The 26,616-nt window shown below is 39.3% G+C and overlaps 1 protein-coding gene across 4 annotated transcripts in view; it reads right to left on the bottom strand.

The window, feature by feature from the left end:
* The window catches only part of FER (FER tyrosine kinase), a 456,972-nt gene that overhangs the window by 407,098 nt on the left and 23,258 nt on the right, over nt 1-26,616 (bottom strand). For all 4 annotated transcript variants that reach the window (XM_070794110.1, XM_070794112.1, XM_070794113.1 and 1 more), the window contains one exon: nt 9,214-9,481. In XM_070794110.1, the coding sequence (XP_070650211.1) occupies nt 9,214-9,420 (207 nt within the window). In that variant the 5' untranslated portion in view covers nt 9,421-9,481. The remainder of the gene's footprint in view (nt 1-9,213; nt 9,482-26,616) is intronic.

Genomic DNA, 26,616 nt, shown 5'->3' with positions numbered 1-26,616 from the left:
ACAGGATTAGTTACCTTTAACTACATAATTAGTTAAAGGATACACAAAAAGATGTAAAATATGTCATCAAGAACATAAAACATGACTGAGGGGAATAAAAATGCAAGTTTTCAGAATGTGTTCAAATTTAAGTTGCTACCAACTTAACTAGACTGCTATATATATAGATCATTATATGTAAACCTCATGGTAACCACAAAAAAATATATATATACAGTAGATACACAAAAGATGAGAATGGAATCTAAACATAACACTAAAGAAATTCATCAAACCACAAGAGAAACAAGCAAGAGATGAAGAAAGGAACAGACAGAAATTACAAAAAGAGCCAGAAAACAAGCAACAGAATGACATAAGTACACACCTATTAATATTTATTTTCAATGTAATTGGACCAAATTATCTGGTTAAAAGATACAGGTTGGCTGAATGGATAAATTTTTTAAAATTAAAAAATAAAAGACTAACTTATATGTTGCCGAGAAGAGACTTAATTCAGGTTTAAGGACACAAAGACTGAAAGCAGAGGGATGGAAAAACATATTCCATGCAAAGAGAAATGGAAAGAGAGCTGGTGTAGCTATACTTAACATTAGACACAACAGACTTTAAAACAAAGACCATAATAGAAGACAAGGAAAAGCATTATATAATGTAAAGGGGTCAATTCAACAAGAGGATGTAACATTTATAAATCTCTACACACCTAACATCAGATCAGATCAGTCGCTCAGTCGTGTCCGACTCTTTGCAACCCCATGAATCGCAGCATGCCAGGCCTCCCTGTCCATCACCAACTCCCAGAGTTCACTTAGACTCACATCCATCGAGTCAGTGATGCCATCATCCATCTCATCCTCTGTCGTCCCCTTCTCCTCCTGCCCCCAATCCCTCCCAGCATCAGGGTCTTTTCCAATGAGTCAACTCTTCGCATGACATAGGGACACTTAAATATATAAGGCAACTATCAACAGATCTAAATGGAAAATTTGACAGCAATACAGTAATTGTTGGAGACTACCCCATTTACATCAATGGATAAATATCCACACAGAAAATCAACAGGGAAATAACAGCTTGAAATGAATCATTAGACCTGACTGGTTTGAGAGAAATACACAGAATATTCTACCGCAAAGCAGCAGAACACACATTCTCTTCAAGGGCATGTGGAGCATTCTCAAGATTCGGCCACATGCTGGACCACAAAACAAGTCTCAATAAATTGCCTGAAATAATATCACACAATTTCTATCAAAATTCTAATGGCATTTTGCACAGACTAGAGTAACTCTAAAATCTGTATGGTATCAAAGTCCCCAAATAGCTAAAGCAACCTTGAGGAAGAAAAGAAGGGGGGAATGAACAAAGCTGTGGGCATCATGCTCCCTGATTCCAGACCATGCTGATGGAAACAGGGCGATACTGGCATGAGACGCACAGATCAATGGAACAGAAGAGAGAGCTGGGAAACAAACCCACAAGCAAATGGACAACTGATTTACGACAAGATTGCCAGGAAAAACATCAATAGCCTCAGAGATGCAGATGACACCACCCTTATGGGAGAAAGTGAAGAGGAATTAAAGAGCCTCTTGATGAAAGTGAAAGAGAGTGAAAAAGCTGGCTTAAAGCTCAACATTCAGAAAACTAAAATCATGGCATCCAGTCCCATCACTGGAAATAAATGGGGAAACAGAGGAAAGAGTGACAGACTATTTTTCTGGGCTCCAAAATCACTGCAGCCATGAAATTAAAAGACGCTTACTCCTCGGAAGGAAAGTAATGACCAAACTAGACAGCATATTAAAAAGCAGAGACATTATTTTGCCAACAAAGGTCCATTTAGTCAAAGCTATGGTTTTTCCAGTGGTCATGTATGCATGTGAGAGTTGGACTGTGAAGAAAGCTGAGCACTAAAGAATTGATGCTTTTGAACTGTGGTGCTGAAGAAGGCTCTTGAGAGTCCCTTGGACTGCAAGGAGATCCAACCAGTCCATCCTAAAGGAAATCAGTCCTGAATGTTAATTGGAAGGACTGAAGCTGAAGATGAAACTCCAATACTTTGGCCACCTGATGCGAAAAACTGTCTCATTAGAAAAGACCCTGATGCTGGGAAAGGTTGAAGGCAGGAGGAGAAGGGGATTGGCAGAGGATGAGATGGTTGGATGGCATCACCAACTCGATGGACATGAGTTTGAGTAAGCTCCAGGAGTTGGCAATGGACAGGGAGGCGATGGATAGGGAGGGTTGCAAAGAGTCAGACACAACTGAGCGACTGAACTAAACTGAATTTACAACAAAGGAGGCAAGAATATGCAATGTGAAAGGGCAATCTCTTTGATAAATAGTACTGGGAACACCAAACAGTCACATGCAAGAGAATAAAACTGGATTACTATCTTACACCATACACAAAAATCCACTCAAAATGGATTGAAAACTTGAATGTAAGATCAGAAACCATAAAACTCCTAGAGGAACACACAGTCACCATGCTCCTTTTCATCACTCAGAGACAGTGTTGGGTCTGATTCAAAGGTAACGGCAAGGAAAGCAAAACTAAACCAGGCTACATCAAAGAGCTTCGGTACAGCAAAGGAAACCATCAACCAAACCAAAAGTCAACCTCCAGAATAGAAGATACTGGCGAACCATACAGCCAATAAAGCACGAATATCTAGACCATATAAAGAATTCATACAACTAAACAAGAGCAACAAAACCCAACTCTAAAGTAGGCAGAGGTGCATTAAAAGCTGCTCATCACCACCAACTATCAGGGAAACGCAAATCACACCACAATGAGATATCATCACTTACGTGTCAGAATGGCTTTTACCAAAAGGACAAGTACTGGAAATTTTTAAGAGAAAAAGGAACCCTTACATACTGTGAGTGAGAATGTAATTTAGTGCAGCCACTGTATAAAACAATATGACAGTTCCTCCAATGATTAATAACATACCTCATACGGTACTAGAACTGTATGATCTAGTTATTCCACTTCTGCATATTTATCTACAGTAAACAAAAACACCAACTGAAGGAGATAGATGCCTCCTTATGTTCACTGTAACACTGTTTAAAACAGTCAGACATGGAAATCACCTAAGTGTCCATCAGGGGACGAAGAGATAAAGAAGATGTGTACATATACACGACAGAGTACTTCTCAGTCAGAGGAAAGAAGGAAATGCTGCCGTTTATGACAGCATGGATGGGCTGTGGGGCTACTATGCAAAGTGAAGTCAGTCAGTCAGAGAAAGACCAACAGCGTACGATTTCACTTAAATGCAGAATCTAAAAAACAAAACAAATGAACAAAGAAAACAAAACCCGCAGGAACAGACTGGTGGTTGTCAAAGGGAAAGCAGGCTCGGGCGTTAGTGAAAGGGTGAAGGGGCCAATTATATGCTGACAGATGATAACGAGACGCTGTAATGAGCACTCTACAGTGTACACCAGTTTTACTGGAAGTAAAACAAACAAACCAAAAAACTATCCTAACAAGAAAAAGAGGTAGGAAGGAAGGAAGGGAAAAAGGTTAATTCATTTGTCAAAAAGGGAGAACAAGTCTAAATAACTATGTACTTTGTAACAGAGATTCAAAAGATATGAAATAAAAAATGACCAAACCTCAGGGAGAAACAGACAGAGTCACAATTATAATCGGAGGTTTCAACACCCCTCCCAGTGACTGATTGCTAGGGAGACAGAAACGAGTAAAGACACTACTATCGACCGTCGTGACCCGTCCTGTACAGCAGTGCAAACAACAAGCGCAGAGCACAGCGTGCACGTGAAGAGCCACCCGGACGGAGCACACGCTGCATCATGAGACGAGCACCCGTGAATTTAAGAGGCTTCAAGTCACGTAAGATTAGATCCTGGAAGACAATGGCACTAAATTTGAAATCAATATCAAAAATATCTCTTAAAAGAAAAAACTTCTTGGAAACTAAATAATAGACTTTAAAAGACTACATGGGTCAAGGGAGAAATCAAAAGTGAAACTAAAATGTATTCTGAACTGAAAAAAATGAAAATAAGCATCAGAGAGTTTTTTGAAATGCAGCAAAAACATTACTCGGAGAAAACTGAGAACACTACAGAAGAAGATGGTCTTAATCTCAATTTCTACTTTATTAATTCAGAGAAGAAAAAGAGTAAATGAAGCCCAGGTTAAATGGGAAAAAATTAACTGATTGCAGAGCAGAAGTCAATGCAACAGAAAACAGAATATCAATAGAGACAGTGAATGAAATAAAAGACTGGTTCCCAGATAACATCAGTAAAGCTGAGAAATCTCTAGCCAGTCTGATCAGGGGAAAAAAAAGACATAAATTACCAATGTCAGGCATGAAAGAGATAAGACCACTACAGATTCTCCAAATAGGAAAAAGACAATAAGGCAAAATAATAAACAACACTAAAAATTAATGGACAACTTAGAAAAAAATGAACAAATTCCCAAAAGGCACCAAAGTTCACTCAAGAAGAAAAAGATAATCTAAATAGCTCTCTATTTTAAAAATTAAATTTATAACTAAAAACCTTCTCCCAAAGAAAACTCTAGACCAAGATTATTTCACTGGTGAATTCTATCAAACATCTAAATCTAAGCAAGAAATAAAACCAATTCTACATAAACTTCTTCAGAAAATTGAAGAAGAGAAAATACTTCCCAACTTGTATAATGAAGCCAGCATAACTCTGATACCAAAACCAGACAATATTAAAACAAAAGGGACTCTAGATCAAAATCCTCCAGCAACACTGATAAAAAAAATTCTCCAAAAACTAATTTTTAGCAAATTGAATCCAGTGATATAAAAAAGGGATAATACAAAAAAAGATGAAGTGGGATTTAATGCAGGAATACAAGTCGCATTTTGTTGTTGTTTTTTTTTTTTTTTTTAGCAATCATCAAATGTTTCAAACACCTGAAAATCAATGAGCACATTTCAACATATTATTAAACTGAGAAGAAAAACATAATCATCTAAGCAGAAGAAGATAGACCAGTTGACAAAATCCAATGTTAATGAACAAAGTCTTAGCTAGGCAGGAATAGAAGGGAATTTTCACAAGCGTATAGAAGACATCTACCAAAGTTAACATCATAACAAATACTGAAAGACAATGCTTTTCCCCTAAAATCAGGAACAAGACATAGATGTCTGCTGTCAATACTTTTATTGAATTTTGCACTGGGGGTTTTAGCTATTGTTAGAAGGCAAGAAAAATAAATAAAAGGCATCCAAATTGGAAAAGAAGAACTAAAATTCTCTTTGTTTACAGATAATATAATCATCTGTGTAGAAAAGTCAATGGAATCTACAAGGAAACGGCAAATAAGTATGTTTTGCCAAGTTTACGTTATGAGATTGACATATATAATAACAATGAACAGTGGAAAACGGAAAATTAGGAAAAATGCTACTTATAAGAACATCCAAAAATATGAAATACACATAAATCTGAAAGGTCTATACACTGACAACTGTAAGATTATTCAGAAAAAGAAGATACACCATGTTTATGGTGTATATATAAAGTTCCAATATAATATGGTGTATTGTAAAGCTCCAATACTGTTAAAATATACATTTTCCTGAAATTTACCTATATATATATATATTTAATGCATTCCAATAAAAATTCAGTAACCTCTTTTAAAAAAATTGATGAGTTGTTCTAAAACACATATGGAAATGCACAGGAATTAAAATAGTCAAAACAATTTTGGGGGAAAAGAGCACAAAGAGAAATTACACTATATAACTTTGAGATTACTAGAAAGTCACAGTAATCAAAATAGTGTTACTGGTGTCACGGTAGATACAGAAATGAATGGAACAGATCAAGTGTGTAGAAACAGACTTACTCATTATGGTCAACTGATTTTCAACAAAATGAAACAGTAATTCAATACAGAAAGCTTAATCCTTTCTAAAAATGTTGATGGAAAAACTGACTTTAATCTATAGCTTGTCCCATATACAAAAATTAACTAAAAATGGGTCATAGACAAAAATATAAAAGTATAAAACTTCCAGATGCAAACACAGGTGAAAACACCTTTGGATCAGGCAGATTTTTTTTTAGATATAACGTGAAAAACCTAATGAGCTAAATAAAAAATTGATATATTGAACTTTACTTTTAGGTAGAATAAATGATGCATTTTCAGCATTAAGAGGAAAAGCTGACATACTCCTTGTTTTTCTTTGGGTTTCCTACCATTGTTCAACCGTTATCTCTCAAGCATTCCTCTTTGAAAAGCAACACTACCCACTTAGACCACTTCCTCTCAATCTATCACCCTTCCCTAGCCCCCTTTTCCATGCCCCACATTCTACTGCCTTTTTTAATCATCTTAGCATTTGTCTCCATCTATGGACTCTGGGAGTTGGTGATGGACAGGGAGCCCTGGCGTGCTGCGGTTCATGGGTCACAAAGAGTCGGACACAACTGAGTGACTGAACTGAGCTGATTCCTCACCTTAATACCTGACACTTCAATGCACACGTTGATGATTCCTCCTTTGTCCTGACCTCACAAGTCCTGTATCTTCTTACCCATTAATCCTATCTCTTGTTCCTTCCAGTACCTTACTTTCCTAAGGAGTATAATTCCAGTTAAACATAGTCAATAAAACAGATGGCTATTTTTCCACTCCTTTCCAAAATCCCACTGAAATACAAGATAAAGTATAAATTTACAATCACAAAGAAGATAGAAAAGGCAACAATCACAGATAAGACATGCCAATAAAAATGTTAGAAAATATTATAAAAGCAGGAAGGGGTAACTGAGTAGCATCAGGAAAAGCTGAAACACAAGTGTTCTATAAAGTCGAGGTCAAGAAGAGAAGGCCTTGTGACAGGAGGGGGAACTGGAGGAAAACGTGTGAAGAGGCCAAGCTTCCAGTAATAGGACAAGTAAGCGCCAGGGATGGCACAGCACGGTGGCCGTGGGTCACACTGACGTATGAGATGGGACAGCTGTTAAGTGAGTCCATTCTGAGAGTTCTTATCCAAAGGAGAAACTTTTTCTACCATTTTTAATGGGGCTTTCCTCGTGGCTCAGCAGGTAAAGAATCTGCCTGCAATGTGGGAGACCTGGGTTCCATCCCTGGCTTGGGAAGATCCCCTGGAGAAGAGGAAGGCTCCCCGCTCCAGTATTCTGGCCTGGGGAATTCTCCATGGAGCTGTATTAGTTCATGGGGTTGCAAAGAGTTACAATCTATTGCAGTAATCATTTCACAACAGACATAAACCATCACGCTATATACCTTAAATCTATACAGCGATGTATGTCAATGATATCTCAATAAGACTCGGGGGGGCAGGGAGAAGAAAAGACCCACCTACAGGGCCAGATAACTCCAGGAAAGCCCGGGAACTGGAGAAAGCTAAATGAAGGAAAAGGAGAGGGCGCTGAAACAGGAGGATCGGTTCAGGCTGTATAAGGAACAGCCAGAATTCTAGGGCCTATTGCTCAGCCCACAGACAGGCAACTATTCCTCCCCCAGAGCAGACAGAAACAAGCAGAAAAAATTAACCAGAGAGCCTCTGGATGCAGAGACACCAGGCAGCTTACCAAACCAGGAGGATTAACTAAAACATGACTCTCTGAACACCCAATCTACTTTCTCTACATATTCCCGTAACAGAGTAGTCTAACAAAATACAGGACACCAGGTAAATTTGAATAGCGGACAAAAAATAGTCTTTAGTGTATGCATCCCTGGAGGAGGAAATGGCAGCCCACTCCAGTATTCATGCCTGGAGAATCCCACGGATAGAGAAGCCTGGCAGGCTACAGTCCACGGGGTCACAAAGAGTGGGACACGACTGAGCGACTGAGCACTCCGAGGCTATGCATTTCTCATTGTTGCCTGCAGATTTAACTGGTGATCTATATTTTAATTTGCTACATCCAGCAACCCTACCTTCAGACTAGAACCTAGAGAAATGTTCTTCAGGGAACCTCACTGGCCCAGGAAAGGAAGTTAAAGATTTTCACATTAGGAGTTCTCAGCGAAATCAAAGGTCCTTCCCAGATCACACACCACACACACAATCCCCATAAGAAACAGAGCTTCCTCTACAATCTACTCAAATCTTAAGACCCGTGAGTGCAAGAAACACACTAATTCTAACTTTCTGAAGTAAAATAAAATTTTCTTAACTTTGAATACATACAGTGAAATGTGAAGACAATGGAAACAGCAAAAATCCAAGACTATTAAGGTGTGTAATATTTCATCTTTTATGCCTTCAAAGGATAATGAGCAGTACAATATGGACCTTTATTTTTATAGCCCTTAATTTTTAATTTTATATATTTTATAAAATGAATAATAATAATAATATAATCTTTAAGTTAAAAAACCGTATTGTTTATTCAAAGAATTTTACGTGTCATTAAATCATCAGTATATTAGCATTTTAGTAACGAAATGGTAGCAAAAAACACCTACACATTACAATATTCCATGGGACTATACTAATGACTCACAGAAGAATTCAAGGAAGGTGCGTTATAAAGAAAGTTTGTGCCAAAAGGATAAAACAGCAGGGCGCAAGGGACCCAAGGAAGTAGGGTACTTAGGAAAATAAAATTTTAAGAAGGGTTCTCAAAGCTGACTAATCATTAGAATAATCTGGACACCTATTGGGGAAAAAAAAGATTTCAAAGCTCAAAAATTTCAGACCTAATGACCCAGAATATTGGGAGATGGACCCAAATCTCACAGTTTCTGAAACTTTCCCCATGTGATTCTGATGGTCAGCAGGAGTTTAGAACCACTGCTTTAGAATGCTGACTTAGGTGTGCTTATTCAATAGTATGGCACCCCACTCCAGTACTCTTGTCTGGAGAATCCCATGGATGGAGGAGCCTGGTAGGCTTCAGTCCATGGGGTCGCTAAGAGTCGGACACGACTCAGTGACTTCACTTTCACTTTTCACTTTCATGCTTTGGAGAAGGAAATGGCAACCCACTCCAGTATTCTTGCCTGGAGAATCCCAGGGATGGGAGAGCCTGTTGGGCTGCCGTCTATGGGGTCGCACAGAGTCAGACACAACTGAAGCAACTTAGCAGCAGCAGTAGCAGCAGGAGCTTTCAATAGTATTATCTATTTGCTTTAAGGACAATTACGAAGCTACAGACGAAAAATGATGAAATTATTCTTCTTACCTTGGATACATTGCTGACATAATTCATTTGGATAGTACTTTCCTTATCAACTTGATTACAAAGGTTCTGTAAAGTAGATGCATATTCTTTATCACTTTTTATTCTCAGGGCCATGAATTTCTTCACTGTTTCCAGTAACCGTAATTCCCAGTCTTGCAATTTTAACACAGCTTCGTGTGAATTCTTCAGGTCACTCCCAAACCCCATCTTTGTAAGGCACTGTCTTATCCTCCACACTGCACAACTGAGCCTTCTAATCAGCACATATCTGTGTATGTAAACAAAAGGAAAAGAATCTTAAATCAAAAGCAAATTAATCTTCAAAGCAAAGTTATGGCCCATTTTTTTAGAGTGAAAAAAAAATCACTATAACTGAATGTTTTCCCCCAAAGATCAGGAACAAGATGAGGATGTCCAGTCTCAGCACTTCAACTCAACCTGTTCTAATCAGTACAATGAAGGAAATGAAACAATTTCCATTGAAACTGGGAAGGAAGAAATGAAACTATATTTATTTACAGATGATATGACACTGTATCTAGAAAATCCTAACAAGTACAATTTTACGAGTATTAGAACTAATAAATGAGCTCGGTAACATTATAGGGTACAAGATCAATATACAAATAGCAACTGTATTTCTATATTCTAGCAATGACCAATCTGAAAATAAAATTTAAAAACAATTCCATTTACAACAGCATCAAAAAGAATAAAATATTTAGGAATAAATTTTGCAAAATAAACACAAAACTTTACTCTTAAAATTATAAAACACTGTTGAAAAATGCAAAGAAAACCTAAATAAATGGAAAGACTCATGTTAATGGATCTTAATATTGTTAAACAGGCAATCCTGTTCAATTTGATCTACCAGTTTAACTCAATCCACAATAAAATCTAAGCTAGCTTTTTTCTTTTTTTTTTTTTTTTTTTGCAGAAACTGATAAACTAATCTTAAAATTTACTTAGATATGCAAGGGAGCCAGAACAGTCGACCAAACAAAAACCCAAAACACCATGAAGAAAAAGAACAGAGTTGAAGGACTCAGAATTCAGTGCCATGTCTATTCAACAGAGGAAAAAAAGTCTTCTCTACTACAGACGCTGGGACGATTGAATTCCACATGCAAAAGACTGTGGAATGCAGTCTGCCTTAGACCATATACAAAAAAATTAACTCGAAAGAAATCACATATTCAAATAGAGCTAAAACTGTAAAACTCTCACAAGAAAATAAAGCAGTAAATCCATGACCTTGGCTCAGACAATGGCTTCTAGATATGACACCAAAAGTACAAGAAACAAAATAAAAATATATAAATTTGGTTTCATCAAAATTAAAAACTTCTGTACTTCAAAGGCCAACATCAAGTAAGTGATAATGCCACAGAAGGGTAGAAAATATTTACAAATTATGTATCTGATAAGCAGCACCTACCTGGATTATACAAAGATTTCTTAACATCAGTAACAACATAACAAACTAATAAACATGGGCAAAAGACAGATATGACTAGACATTTCTCCAAATAAAATTTATAGATGCCCACTGCTGCTGCTGCTGCTACGTCGCTTCAGTCGTGTCCGACTCTGTACGACCCCAGACGGCAGCCCAGCAGGCTCGCCTGTCCCTGGGACTCTCTAGGCAGGAACACTGGCGTGGGTGCCATTTCCTCCTCCCACATGAAAAGATGTTCAGTCTCACTGGCCATTAGGAAAATGCCAACCAAAACCACAGTGAGACATCATTCCGTATCACTAAGATGTCTATAACAAAAGGATAGATAATAGCAAATGTTGGAGACTGTGAAGAAATCAGAACCATCATATGTTGCTGGTATAAATTTAAAATAGGCAGTTCCTCAAAAATTAAACACAGAGTTATCATATATGACCAAGAAATTTCACTCTTAGGCATATACTCAAGAGAAATAAAAACATATGCCCACACAAAAACTTGTATATGAATATCTGCCAAATAGTCATCAACTGATGAATGGGTAAATGAAATATAACGATACAAGGAAACATGATTTGACAATGAAAAGGGATTGATACAAGGATACAAGGATGCACGGATAAACCTCGCAAACATTCTACGTGAAGATGTCAAACACAAAAGACTGACACGCTGTCCTGTCTTCTTACATGAAATGTCCGAAATCTACCTTTAGAGACATAAATCAGACTAGTATTTGACTAAAGCTGGCAAATGCGGGAAGAAATGAAGGGCGACTGCTAACGGGTAATGGATTTCCTTTTGCGGTGAGGAGAGTGCTCCGAAATTGATTGTGGCAATGGCTGCACAACTCTGTGAACAATAAAAGCCACTAAATTGTACAATTTAAATGGGTGAATTATTCAGCATGTGAGTTATATCTCAAAGTTGTTTAAAAAATCACTAGAGCATAACTTATAATCATCTAAAGGTCAGTGGGGCTTCCCTGATGGCTTAAGGACTCTCCTTAAGGACGCTCTTCCACAGAAGCAATCACCACTGAGGAGTCTGTGTCTTGGTTAACACCACCATTAATTAGGAAATGTAGAATAGTTAATGGGCTTCCCTGGTGGCTCAGCTAGTAAAGAATCCGCCTGCAATGCAGGAGACCCTGGTTCAATTCCCGGGTCAGGAAGATCCCCTGGAGAAAAGATAGGCTACCCACTCCATTTTCTTGGGCTTCCCTGGTGTCCAGATGGCAAAGAATCCGCCTGCAAGTGGGAGGCTTGGGTTCAATCCCTGGGTTGGGAAGATCCCCTGGAGGAGGGCATGGCAACCCACTCCAGTATTCTTGCCTGGAGAATCCCCATGGACAAAGGGGCCTGGCAGGTTACAGTCCATGGGGTCACAAAGAGTCAGACACAACTGACTGACTAAGCCCAAAGGTCAATTATCAGAAAATTACCCCAAATCTATTCCTACTTGTTTGATATAAATCCCAAGAACTATGATAGAATTTATTTTCCCCTCCAGCCTCCTAGAATTTCAGGCAGTGAATGTTTCAGGGTCAGTTGTAAGAAAGAAACAAAACACATCTTTAATTTTTAGGTCTGGCTCACATCAGAAGTCAATTTAATTGAGCTGAAATCCTCTAGGCTAATCAGAAAAAAAGAGATTTTTCGCTCTTACCTCAGTGATACACATTTAAAATGATAAAACTGTGACTTTTCCAAATAGGAAGCAAATTTCAATCTTCTCCCAACTGAAAACTGTTCAGTTTTATACTCAAACAAGTCGGCAGGGGTGGGCGGGTAGGAGGGAAAGATGGTGGGAAAATATACTTCATCAAAGTTTCCAAAGTAGCAACCAGGACACTAAATGGACCTTAACATAAATAAGCCAATACAAGTAACTGACTTATCCACTTTAATATCAAGTAGGAGAATTCCAGGGGCTTCCCTGGTAGCTCAGTTGGTAAAGAATCTGCCTGCAATGCAGGAGATCCCAGTTCTATTCCTGGGGTGGGAAGATCTCCTGGAGAAGGGATAAGCTACCCAATTCAGTATTCATGGGCTTCCCTGGTGGCTCAGAGAGTAAAGAATCCGTTTGCAATGTGGGAGACATGGGTTCGATCCCTGGGTTTGGAAGATCCCCTGGAGGAGGGCATGGCAACCCACACCAGTATTCTTGCCTGGAGAATCTCATGGACAGAGGAGCCTGGCGGGCTACAGTCCATGGGGTCACAAAGAGTCGGACATGACTGAGCGACTAAGCACAGCACAGGATAATTCCAGTCTTTTCACTTTGTACGAAGTGGCTTAAAAAATGTACTTTGATAAACTGTATCAAAAAATTTTTTTGATAAAAAAGAAAAATTTTCCATTATTTTACGTATAGCTCAACTAAATCTCAGTGAAGACATAGTCTATCTCATACCACATTTTCCATGGAAGAATAAGAAACATTTTTTCCAGACAAAGAAAGGTGAAACATTTTGCTTTTTAAGAAACTATTTCTGAGACTGTGGTTCATTTTATTCTGTAACTTAGAATAAATACCACTTCTGCTTCTAAATGCATCTAGCTGTGGTCTAAGCTTTGACAATAATTTTTTTCTCTCATTATTAGGAATTTCAAAAGAAAGATGAAGAGCTTAGATGAATAAAAACGGAAACAGAATCTGGCAGCTGAGACACACTCCAGCCCACACTGAGGGCTTGCTTATCTACACCAACATTCTAGGTCAGGGCAAATATAAAAGGATTCAAAGTATGGTACCATTCCTTGAAGAATGACAAGTAAAGAATTTTTTAAACAACTCCATAATTAACTGATTATGTCTAATTATTAAATTAGTAGAGATGATAAACGGTTTAGGAATTAAAGGAAATGGTATCCAACAGATAATTATTCCATAGATGTCAAACAATGTATGTAAGACTATTCAGTTCAGTAGTGTTTAGAATTTTTTTAAAAACTGTAAATATTCATTAAAAGGAATTGACTACGTAAATTGCAATCAAAGCTACTACATTTGACTGTAACTGAGAAACCATTTGAAGGGAGTACCATTCAAATCTAGTCTATGTGAGTTTGCTCAGGACTCAGTCTTCACAATGTACATGGTGGACGTGATCGTGGCACACGAGCCCAGTGGAGTGCCATTCAGCCCTAACACAAAAACGAGAAAATCCTCGAGTGGATCTGGAGCCATCATCAAGAGCTATTACCAGAAAAAAGTAAGATACAGAACTAGGTTTGTTTACATTGTACAAAAAGAAAGCAGAAAAATAGAAATTAAATGTACTTGTAAGTGCACAAAATATTTCTAGAAGAACACACAGCGGCTGGGACACAGGAATGAGAGGAGACTTTCATCATATGCCCTTCTGAACGTTTGAAGTTTGTTTTAAGTGAACATACTGATGCACAAAGATTAATGAATTAAAGAATTTTTGCAAGAATCCTTCAAGCTAGGTGTCAACAGTACAAGAACCAAGAACTTCCAAATGTACAAGGTAGGTTTAGAAAAGGCAAGGGAAACAGAGATCAAACTGCCAACATCCAGTAGATCATAGAAAAGGCAAGGGAATTCCAAAAAAAACTTCTGTTTCATTGACTACACTAAAGCCTTTGACAGCGTAGATCACAACAAACTGAAAAATTCATAAAAGTGATGGGATTACCAGACCACCTTACATGCCTCCTGAGAAACCTGTATGCAGGTCAAGAAGCAACAGTTAGAACCGGACATACAACAATGGATTGGATCCAAATTGGGATAGGAGTATGTCAAGGCTGTATATTGTCACCCTGCTTATTTAACTTATATGCAGAGTACATCATGAGAAATGCTGGGCTAGATGAAGTACAAGCTGGAATCAAGATTCCTGTGAGAAATATCAATAACCTCAAATATGCAGATAACACTACCCTAATGAGAGAAAGTGAAGAGGAATTAAAGAGTATCTTGACAAGGGTGAAAGAGGAGAGTGAAAAAGTTGGCTTAAAACTCAACATTCAAAAAACTAAGATCATGGCAAGTGGTCCCATCACTTCATGGCAAAGATGGGGAAAAAATAAAAACAGTGACAGACTTCATATGTTGGGCTCCAAAATCACTACAGACGGTGACCAGCCACGAAATTAGAAGACGCTTGCTCCTTGGATAAAAAACTATGACAAACCTACACAGCATATTACAAAGCAGAGACATCACTTTGTCAACAAATTTCCATACAATTAAAGCTATGCTTTTTGCAGTAGTCGTGTACAGATGTGAGAATTGGATCATAAAGAAGGCTGAGCACTGAAGAATTGATGCTTTTGAACTGTGGTGTTGGAGAAGACTCTTGAGAGTCCCTTTGACTGCAAGGAGATCCAACCAGTCCATCCTAAAGGAAATCAACCCTGAATAGTCATTGCAAGGACTGATGCCGAAGCTGAAACTCCAATACTTTGGCCACCTGATGCGAAGAACTGACTAATTTGAAAAGACCCTGATGCTGGGAAAGATTGAAGGCGGGAGGAGAGGGGGATGACAGAGGATGAGATGGTTGGGTGGCGTCACCGACTCGATGGACATGGGTTTGAGCTTAATGCGGGAGACAGTAGAGGACAGGGAGGCCTGGTGTGCTGCAGCCATGGGGTGGCAAAGAGCAGGACACAACTGAGCGACTGAACAACAACCCAAAAAGGTTTGATGAGAAAGAGAAAAAAACTAATGAAAGCTGGAGTAACCCAGGAAAGTTTCCTAGAAATGGCAAGATATGAGCTAAGATTTGAATAATCATGATTTAGATTATAAAAGATCAAAAAGGAAATGTATTTCAGGAAGCAATATAGAGAAAATAAGTGAATAAGGGGTAAAGTAAGAAAGAAATGTCTCCAAAATCGAGCTGAATGTTGCAAACAGTGGCATGCCGATTGATCTCTTGCTCTTCTAAAGTTAAGGAGAGTAATAAGGCTCCAACCCCTTAGTCACTGGTGTTAAGGCCAAACGACAAAGTCATGAACGTGAGTATTAAATGATTACCTTGCTGGTGCTAGTTATACAAGTGTGTTCGGTTTGAAAAATTTCCTAAAGCTCAGCATCCGTGATTTGTGTACTTTTCTATATGTATGTTACAGTTAATTAAAAGAGAGAAATATAGATTTTAATATGGAAGCTAGGTATAAAATAGGTTGATGAGAGCAAAAATATAAAAAAAGACATAAGAAGGAAAATTAATAAGTCATTATAGCTATACAGCTTGAGAAATGAGGATCTATCATTGACAATGTCAGTGAGAGGTAAAAAGGTACCAGGCTTGACCTGATAAATGGATTTAAGGAAGAGACAGATGATACAGGACAAGTTTAAGACTTTTATAAGAAATGAAGATAATATCAAAAGAAATGGAAGAATGACAATATGGAGCTACTTTAAAGAAAATACCTTCATTTCAGCAGGAAATAAATGCTTAGGTAAAGCATCAAGGCTAGAAGATACAAATCTGAGAGTCAAGTGCTTAAAAGTGATCAAACTAAGACTGAATGTTGACAGAAAAGCAGATCATTAAGGACAAAGCCCATGAGAATCTGTCAGTGGAGGAACTGGAGGAAAAAAGCCAAAGGGTAGAAATTAGGTAGGAAGAAGAATAAAAGAGGTTTGACAGTTACAGACACTGAGATTTAAAAAAAGAAGTTGTTAGCAATGTCAAATGTCAGAGAGAGATACGAAAACTACAGAAAGTCATTATTAGAATTTTCAGGTAAAGCCATCATAGTAAAAGAAGTACTTCAGAAGCTCCTACCGCCAATAACAAACAAAAAGAACAAAAGATCGTTAAGGAAAAAAACAAAAATTTAAACACACCATCAGCAAGTAAAGGAGTACAACTTCACGCCACAAGCTTCACTACACAGTTTCAAAGGGAAAAAAAGGGAAAGTCCTGGCACTCTAGGCAGCATGCAAATGTGCCCCAAAACTACCCAACTTCTAGAAGAAATCCTGAGGAGTCACACTGGATACCCCAACATGAAAAGAGGCCGCAGAGACCAAATAGGCCCACCAAGGGAAAAATCAAGAGAACAAAGAAGCAAGCTTCTCTGGACCAAGACAGGACCTCAGAAAAAATGCGAGGGCAGCCTTGCCTTGCCATTTTCCAGGGCCCTGTGAAGAACTGGTGGATGAGGTGAAACCCAGGAGCGCAGGATGGTTAGTGGACTCTCAGGAGACAGAGAGTCTCTCAGGGCTCCAGACAAGGCCAAACTCAGTCCCAGCCCATACCACCCCAGCCCTCGATCACCAGGCTTATATCACAAATAAGCCAAAGTCAAAAGTAAGACCTTTTCATCTCATGGACAGAGGAGTATAGTGCGCTACAGACCACGGGCTGCAAAGAGCTGAACACAACTGAGCGACTGAGCACGCAAAAGGAAAGCCTGGCTTCTGATCCAGGTAACGTGGCAGAGGCCATCTTTCCCAGGTCCGCCCCACCGAACACAGCTGTCAACACTGGGAATAGCAAAAGGGACAACCAAAGAAGAACCTGAAAAGTCGGGGGAAAGGAGGTAGAGTCCTTTGGCCCCAGGCCTGGGAGAACGACAGAGGCAGAGGCAGGGTATCCTGGGCTCCCTCACCCAACAGGAGAAGGTGGTCTGTCCCTGGCTGCCCACCTGCTCTTCTGGGAACAAAAGGCCGTCAGTGAAGGCCAGCTCCCCGGGGATGCTACGGGGGTCCCTCTGGCAACATGGGGCCAGCCAGCACCAGCAAGACAGACACACGGCGAGCCTCCTCAAAAATGAACAGCCAAGAGAGACAGTCTCCTTCCCATCAGGGCCCAAGAATCCCCCTTTCGGCCAAGAGAAAGGGAACACGGCAGGAAGAACCAGTGATGGGGACCCAGCCACAGCAAGAGCCCACAGCAGTCCTCTCTGCCCCACAGGCCCCAGGTTCTCCTGCCCCCAGAAACTCCGGAGCTGGTGCAGGGAACTGGCCAGAGGGCTGAGCTGCAGTAGGAGGTCCCGTCCAGGAAGCCCCTGCTCCCTGCGAGGCTAGGGTGCTCCTCTCCTGCCCAGAGGTGGCAGGGCAGCAAGGGGCACAGGGAGGAAACCTGATCTCACTCCTTCCCTAACCAACCAACAGCCAGCAGCTCAGCCCAAGAAGAACATCCTCTACTCCCTCAAGCAGCACCAGCAAGGACCAGCGGGAGCCCTCGTGACACCAGATCAAGCAAACAGAAGTAACAGCATGAAGACCCTGAAAACGAGCTGTCGCTGGAACCACAGCCCACGAGAACAGGCCAATGACTGCACGCTAAATCTAAACACCGATGGACTGCCTGTAAAAATAAAAGATTGAAATAGGCCCCAGAGTCTCCTAACCTAACAGACAAAACATTGAGGCTTCAGTTGAAACTCACGTGTCATATCAAGAACCAAGAAAAAAAAATTACAGTTGAAACAAGATAAACAACTAATACCAACATCAAGATGAATCAGATGTCAGAATTATCAGAAGAGGATTTTTAAATCCAACACCATAAGAAACTCTTCCACAATCAGTTATAAATTCTCTTAAAACAAATGCAAAACAATAGTTATAAATTCCCTTAAAACAACTGTAAAAATAGGAAATCTAAGCAAAAAAATAGAAGAAATTTTTTCAATATATGGACATTATAGAAACTAAAAATGCAATAATGGGAATAAAAAACCTCACTAGATGGGCTCAGGAGTAGACAACAGAGGATACAGTGAATGTAAGAATACAGGAATAGAATTCAATCAATCCAAACAGAAAGAGAAAACAAACAGAAAATAAGAATAATAATAAAGCCTTGGGGACCTGTGGTACAATAACAAAGACCCAACATTTGGGGACCTTCCCTGGCATTGACGTGGCTAAGACTCCACACTTCCACCATAGGGGCTGAGGGTTCAATTTCTGGTGGGAGAATAAGATCCCATATGCCATGCAGCCAAAAAATAAATAGTATTCTAAAGTCTTAAAAAAATGACCCAACATTTGTATCATCTTGAGTTCCAAAAGAAGAGGAGGCAGTAGGGCTGAAAGAGTATTCAGAAAAATATGTGATTCTTCACAAGTCAGAAATCAAGACAGTGTTTTATCAGTAGAGGACAGACAACAGATCAAGAGGAGAGAGGAGAGAACCCACAAACCGACCCACACAAACATGTTCAACTGTTCTTAGACAAAGGTGCAGAAGCAAGTCAGCAAAAGAAAACAAGCCTTTTAATAATGACACTGAAGCAACTAGGTAACTATAGGCTAAATAAAAGGGAACAAAATGAACCCTGACCTAACACCATACACAAAAATTAATTCAAAAGAATCATAAACTTAAACATAAAACTGCAAAACTTTCAGAAAAAAGAAAACAGAAGCAAAATCTTCAGGATCTTAACCTAGGCAGAGTTCTTAGACTTCAAACAAAACACACAATCCAAAAAAGGAAAAAATTGATAAACTGGGCTCATCAAAAGTAAAAAGGTTGCCCTGTGAAAGTACATGTGAAGATGAGAAAAAGACAAGCCATAGACTGGGAGAAAATTGTGCAAACCACGTATCTGACAGAGAACTAGTACCTAGAATTCATAATCTCTCTCAAAATTCAACATTTAAAAACAACAATCCAACCACAAAATGAGAAGATGACAGACATTTCACAGAAGAGGGTATAAAAATGGCAAATGAACACATGAAAGGGTGTTCAACATAAGCCAGCCCCTGGGGAAACGCAGTCAAACCACAGTGGGATACACTTCACACCTATCAGAATGGCTAAATAAAACATGGCAAGACCAAATGCCTGTACGGATATGGAAAAACTGGGTCGCTGATTTGCTACTGGTCAGCAGACAAGAAGTGGTACAGCCACTCCAGTTTCTGATCAAACTTTAATTCAACACCGTATGACCCAGCCATTGCACTCTTGGGCATTTATGCATAGAAATGAAAACACATCCACAAAAAACCTGTACCCAAGTGTTCACAGCAGCTCCATCTGGAAAAGCCAAAAGCTGGAATCGGCACAGAGACCCTTCAACTGGTGAATGCATACAGTGGAATACTACCCACGTTAAAGGAGAGCAATCTCTTGACACAGACAGCAACTTGGATGAATCTCTAGGAATCCTGGTGAACAAAAAAGTCAACCCGACAGTTATATACTCTATGATTCCATTTATATAACATTCTTGAAGTAAAAAATCTTTGGAAAACAACAGATTAGGGGTTTAGAGTTTATGCCATGGTTTAGGGTTTAGAGTAAGCGTGGTTATAGAAGGAGAATACCAAGGATACCAGAAGTAGTGCTGGAACTGTTCAGTATCTTGGTGGTACTGCCGGATAGGTCAATCTAGACTGGTAATAAAACACTATAGAGCTTAACAGACACACAGCAAAGGAGTGCAATTACAACTGGAGAAATATATGAATAAGGTCAGTGGATTATGTCAATGTTAATACGCTGGTTGTCATAGTTTTACTAAATTTTACTAAGAGGGGAAATGGGACCAAATATAAAAGGATTATTATTTCATATGATTGCATATTAATCTACAATTACCTTCAAAGTTTTTAAAAAAGTAATGCCGGACCTCAAACTATCGGTTGGGGGAAGAATAATAACGTGGAGAGCATGTCACAAACTTAGGTACTTTCTTCCACAAGTCATAGGGCAGAGATGCCTATGTCAACCACAAAGAAGGCGAAAAAAGAAAAATATAAGGAAATTATACAGTCATGTTGCAGACAAAAATTACGAAGAAAGACACAGCGCAGGTGGGGGTATAATACAGACTTCTTTGTAATCTAAGTTCCGACTGGGCAAGGAATAACTCTGCTCTCTTCCCTCACTAAGCTCTTCAGTGCTTGAAACTGTGCCTTGCATGCTACTGCTGCTAAGTCACTTCAGTCGTGTCCAACTCTGTGTGACCCATAGACAGCAGCCCACCAGGCTCCCTCGTCCCTGGGATTCTCCAGGCAAGAACACAGGAGTGGGTTGCCATTTCCTTCTCCAATGCATGAAAGGGAAAAGTGAAAGGGAAGTCGCTCAGTCGTGTCCGACTCTTAGCGGCCCTGTGGACTGCAGCCTACCAGGCTCCTCCGTCCATGGGATTTTCCAGGCAAGAGTGCTGGAGTGGGGTGCCAATGCCTTGCATAGTACACAATAAAAATCTGGTACATGAACTAACTGGTTGCGTCTCCCCTGCCTTATACACACATCTCCACATGCCCTACAATCCACACTTAGCCCTCTTAATTCTTTAGGATACTCAATGATTCTAGATATTAATTCTATCATTACTTGTAATACTAAGTATTACGTTTACAACCCTGATCTATACTATAGGTTAGAATTCAAATCCCTTTGCCTGGTAATCCAAGATGGTCTCAGATCGCCTTCCACCCTCAAAAGCAGCACCACAACTTACTACCTATGGTCTCTGAGTGTCTCACAATCATACCTCTCTGCCTTTGGAGATGTTCTTCCTTCAGTCTAAATGTTTTTGTCCCTTGTCCACCTGGAGAATTACCAACAACTAAATTGTAAAGCCATTTTTCTCTATGAAACCTTCTCTGACCATCCTTACAACCATCACTACCCAGGACAATTTAGGTGTTCCTCTTTTCTCAGCTCTCAGGGATCATGTATGCACATGTGATTAATATAACACTTCTCACAGTATAATTATTTATTCAGGTGTATCTCTCCCATCATACTATGATCTACATGAAAATAAGAATATTACATATTTTCATCTTTCTATCACGGGGGCTAATATTACTACTCATATGCAATAGGCATTCAATTTATCAAATAATTGCAAGAGCGAATTCATTTTTTAAAAAGATTTATAAATGAGATTTTAAAACAAAAATTCCTATAATTTAGTGGATACTAAGCACAAATCGGGGCTTCCCTGGTAGTTAAGTCATGAAAGAATCTACCTGCAAAGCAGAAGACTCAAGTTTGATACCTGAGTTGGGAAGATCCCATGAAGAAGGAAATGGCAACCCACTCCAGTATTCATGCCTGGAGAATCCCATGGACAGAGGAGCCTGGTGGGCTGCAGGCAGGGTGTCACAAGAGTTGGACACGACTTAGCAACTACACCACCACCAACTACAAGTCAGGCAGAAATAGAGTAATATACAAAAGGACATGCATGTTATTAGCAAAGATGTTCATTTTAAAATACCATCTTTTTAAAAGGTAAAACTAATAAAAATCCTAAAAAACTACTGACTTTTAGACTTATTTAAATCTTTCTTATTTAATGGTATTCAGTTTGGTATTTAGGATAGAGTAAGTTATCTCGAATTTTCAATTCACCATAAATAGTGATTAAAGACTTTAAAAGAACCATTAAAAGTTGCCATATTTTCAAAAATTAGAATCTCATTCTGTATAAAATACATCTATAAATATATACTGCTTAGACAAAAACTGACATTATTAAACAGCAAACTATGAAATACCTAGTTTCTTTGGGAGGACAATGGAATTCCAATGGCATATTTTATAAGGATGTGTGTAAGTATCTAAAATGCCTCCTGATTTTCAACTTTTGGATTCACAACTGGCAATGTTTTTTTTTAACATCCTCTAAATACATAGATGAAAATAATGTTTTTATATAGCATAAGGAAATTTTAATCTGTATTTAATACTTCCTTTGAAGTAAGGGGAATTTATTTTAACACAGATGGTATACTGTAGTCAAAAATATTTCCTTAAATATTTCCTTTCTTAACACTGAAAAAAAATCAAATATACCATGGAAGATATGCTTATTTAGAAAAATCAAAAGATAAGTGAATAAAAGCTGTGTAAAGAATCAGGAAGCCTTTCATTCTTCACCCAAGACAGATGTTCACAAGCTAGAAGAAATTTAACAGAGTTTGAATCTATAATCCTTAATTAATAAAACCCATCAAATCAGTTTATGGTTCAAGTTACTTTATCAGAATATGTTTGCTCATTGATAAAGACTATAAAACCATTAACCAAAGAACAAAAATAATTACTTAACGGTATTTCTTACCTTTCATATGCTTCAATACTGACAGAAGTCAGACTATCTGAGCAGAATTTTAAGCTGCTTGCAGTAAGACAGAAAAAAAGTCACAAAAAGCCACCGAGTGTGCAAGTAAGAACCACAGTCACAAACCAAAAGCTGACCTCACGTGAATTCAGAACAGGGTGCTTCTTCAGAAGCAGTTAAGCAGGCAGAAATGAATGATCACCAGAGTTTAACTACAAAGACAACATCATTCATTACCAGTTAATATATACTGACCTTGACTGCCTTTCAGATATGGATCCTAAAACTTCTCCCACACTTTCCTTATTTCAAAGTGTCGCTTTAGATTAATTCAAAATAAACGGTGCTTTTTTCTTGCTGGCTTTTAAACTTGTATACCTGTGATGGATTCATTTTGATATTTGGCAAAACTAATACAATTATGTCAAGTTTAAAAATAAAATAAAATTAATTAAAAAAATAAAAATAAAATAAAATTTAATTGTTTCCTGGTTTTTTAATTGCAGTATAACTGCTTTACAATGTTGTTAGTTTTTGCTGTACAAGGTGAATCAGCTATGTACAGCCCCTCCCTCTGAGCCTCCTCCCACTCCACCCAACCCTTAGGTCACCACAGAGCAGGCGCTGAGCTCCCCGTGTTACACAGCAGCTTTCCACTAGCCATCTATTTTACACACCGTACTGTACACATGTCAGTGCATCCAACTGAAACTGCAGGAGATTAGCAGACCGCCTGCTGGAACAGCGTTAACAGACAAGGATGTTTCATTGAGAGAGAATACTGAATAAATTTCTGTTTATTGATTATGCCAAAGCCTTTGACTGTGTAGATCACAATAAACTGTGGAAAATTCTGTAAGAGATGGGAATACCAGACCACCTGACCTGCCTCTTGAGAAACCTATATGCAGGTCAGGAAGCAACAGTTAGAACTGGACATGGAACAACAGACTGGTTCCAAGTAGGAAAAGGAGTACGTCAAGGCTGTACATTGTCACCATGCTTATTTAACTTATATGCAGAGTACATCATGAGAAACGCTGGGCTGGAAGCAGCACAAGCTAGAATCAAGATTGCCGGGAGAAATATCAATAACCTCAGATATGCAGATGACGCCACCCTTATGGCAGAAAGTGAAGAGGAACAAAAGAGCCTCTTGATGAAAACGAAAGAGGAAAGTGAAAAAGTTGGCTTAAAGCTCAATATTCAGAAAACGAAGATCATGGCATCAGGTCCCATCACTTCATGGGAAATAGATGGGGAAACAGTGGGAACAGTGTCAGACTTTATTTTTCTGGGCTCCAAAATCACTGCAGATGGTGACTGCAGCCATGAAATTAAAAGACGCCTACTCTTTGGAAGGAAAGTTATGACCAACCTAGATAGCATATTCAAAAGCAGAGACATTACTTTGCCAACAAAGGTCTGTCTAGTCAAGGCTATGGTTTTTCCAGTGGTCATGTATGGATGTGAGAGCTGGACTGTGAAGAAAGCTGAGCGCCGAAGAATTGATGCTTTTGAACTGTGGTGTTGGAGAAGACTCTTGAGAGTCCCTTGGACTGCAAGGAGATCCAACCAGTCCATTCTAAAGGAGACCGGTCCTGGGTGTTCTTTGGAAGGAATGATGCTAAAGCTGAAACTCCAGTACTTTGGCCACCTCATGGGAAAAGTTGACTCACTGGAAAAGACTCTGATGCTGGGAGGGATAGGGGGCAGGAAGAGAAGGGGACGACAAAGGATGAGATGGTTGGACGGCATCACTGACTCGATGGACATGAGTTTGGGTAAACTCTGGGAGTTGGTGATGGACAGGGAGGCCTGGTGTCCTACGATTCATGGAATCTCAAAGAGTCGGACACGACTGAGCAACTGAACTGAACTGAATAAATTCTGTGTGAGGTTATAAACAAATGAACAAAATGTTCGCTTTGAAATTAACTTTTTTTTTTTCATTTTAAAAATGTATTTGAAATACTGATATTTAAAATTATTTGGGCAGAGCAGGATTATTAACAGATTTTTTTGTGTGTTTTAAGCTAAACCAACAAGTATTTATTGAGTAATCATGGGAGTGATACTGTTAGGGATGCAAAGATAAATAAAATCCTGGATTACTGGCCTTCAAACAAGTTACGATGTATTAAGAACAAATGCAAGGAAGCCTAGCTCTGTGGTAAAGAATCCACCCTCCAGGCAGGATGCAGGTTCAATCCCTGGGTTGGGAAGATCCCCTGGAGAAGGAAATGGAAACCCATGCCAGTATTCTTGCCTGGAAAATCCCATGGACAGAGGAGGCTGGAGGGCTACAGTCCAAGGGGTTGAAAAAGAGCTGAACCTATTTGCCAGCATATTCCTCAGTGCCGGGAATACCAAAATGCATAAAATTACAGCCCCTAGTCTCAAGAAGCTCACCACCTACTAGGCGTAACAAACAGGGAAACAAACAAATGCCATACAGGATTAAACCGGTTCATAAACACAGGTCGGTTATAAGCTCAGTGGGGATACATCCAGAGACCATCAGGGAAGCCTTCACAGAATATGAAAGCCTGAGGTACAAAGTACCTGAGGTACAGCTGAGCAGAGCACTCAAAAAAAAACATCATTTCACAATCATAGGTGTGTCATGCTGTACACCTTAAACTCATACAATGCTGCATATCAATTATATCTCATTAAAGCTAGAAAAACTATCGTTAATTTAAAAAAAGAAAATCCCTGGCAAGCCTTAAGGAATAGTCATGAAAGGAGCGCAAGTACACGCACGTCTCTCTGCAAAGGTGTGCGTAGGAGGCGGCTTTGGAAACACTCCTGGGTTGAAATCCTAACTTAACACGTCATAGCTGAGTAACTGTGCATTTTAATTAACCTCCTAAAAGATCTTATCTTTAAAATAGGGACAGTAATACTAAGTTTGCAGGGTTGTTGTGAAGATCAGAAGAGATGTATTTAATATGCAAGGCTTTGGAGAGATATTAAGAAGCAGTCATTGCTAAGAAATCATGAGAGACAAAGCTACACAAAGAACATGGAAGAGCAGGTGATGGAAGAGGGCTCCTTTCTAAACACAAGTCTGAACACAAGCAAAGACAGCAGGTGGGAAAGTGGAGACCACGTGTGTGAACCACGGCTACTCTGAAGGAAAACGGGAACAAAAGGTTAAAAGGATCAAGTATGGCCCCACGGCATACAAATCAGTATGTCCCAACTTATGAAAATATAAGTTATCTAGGTTCAGTTCAGTTCAGTCGCTCAGTCGTGTCCGACTCTTTGTGACCCCATGGACCGCAGCACGCCAGGCCTCCTTGTCCATCACCAACTCCCAGAGTTCACTCACACCCATGTCCATTGAGTTGGTGATGCCATCCAACCATCTCATCCTCTGTCGTCCCCTTCTCCTCCTGCCCTCAATCTTTCCCAGCATCAGGGTCTTTTCAAATGTCAGTTCTTCTCATCAGGTGGCCAAAGTATTGGAGTTTCAGCTTCAGCATCAGTCCTTCCAGTGAATATCCAGGACTGATTTGCTTTAGGATGGACTGGCTGGATCTCCTTGCAGTCCAGGGGACTCTCAAGAGTCTTCTCCAACACCACAGTTCAAAAGCATCAATTCTTCGGCACTCAGCTTTCTTTATGGTCCAACTCTCACATCCATACATGATTACTGGAAAAACCATAGCCTTGACTAGTTATCTAGGTACCTCTTGACTTTTAACTCTTCCTATATGATCAATTATTATAAAAGAGTTCAATTTTCAAATTAAGGCCAATTTTTTTTTTCCTTTCAAAGAGAGTTACAATGTAGGGAGAAATAAAAAATAATTTCTCTCACAGAACGTTTCTGGTTTCCACTGAACAATTTAATCCCTGTTCCATATCCCAGACTCTTGAACCAAAAGTCTCACCCTT

The sequence above is a fragment of the Bos indicus genome, chromosome 7 (assembly GCF_029378745.1).
Source record: "Bos indicus isolate NIAB-ARS_2022 breed Sahiwal x Tharparkar chromosome 7, NIAB-ARS_B.indTharparkar_mat_pri_1.0, whole genome shotgun sequence".
NCBI lineage: Eukaryota > Metazoa > Chordata > Mammalia > Artiodactyla > Bovidae > Bos > Bos indicus.
This window is presented reverse-complemented; position numbering and strand designations above follow the sequence as displayed.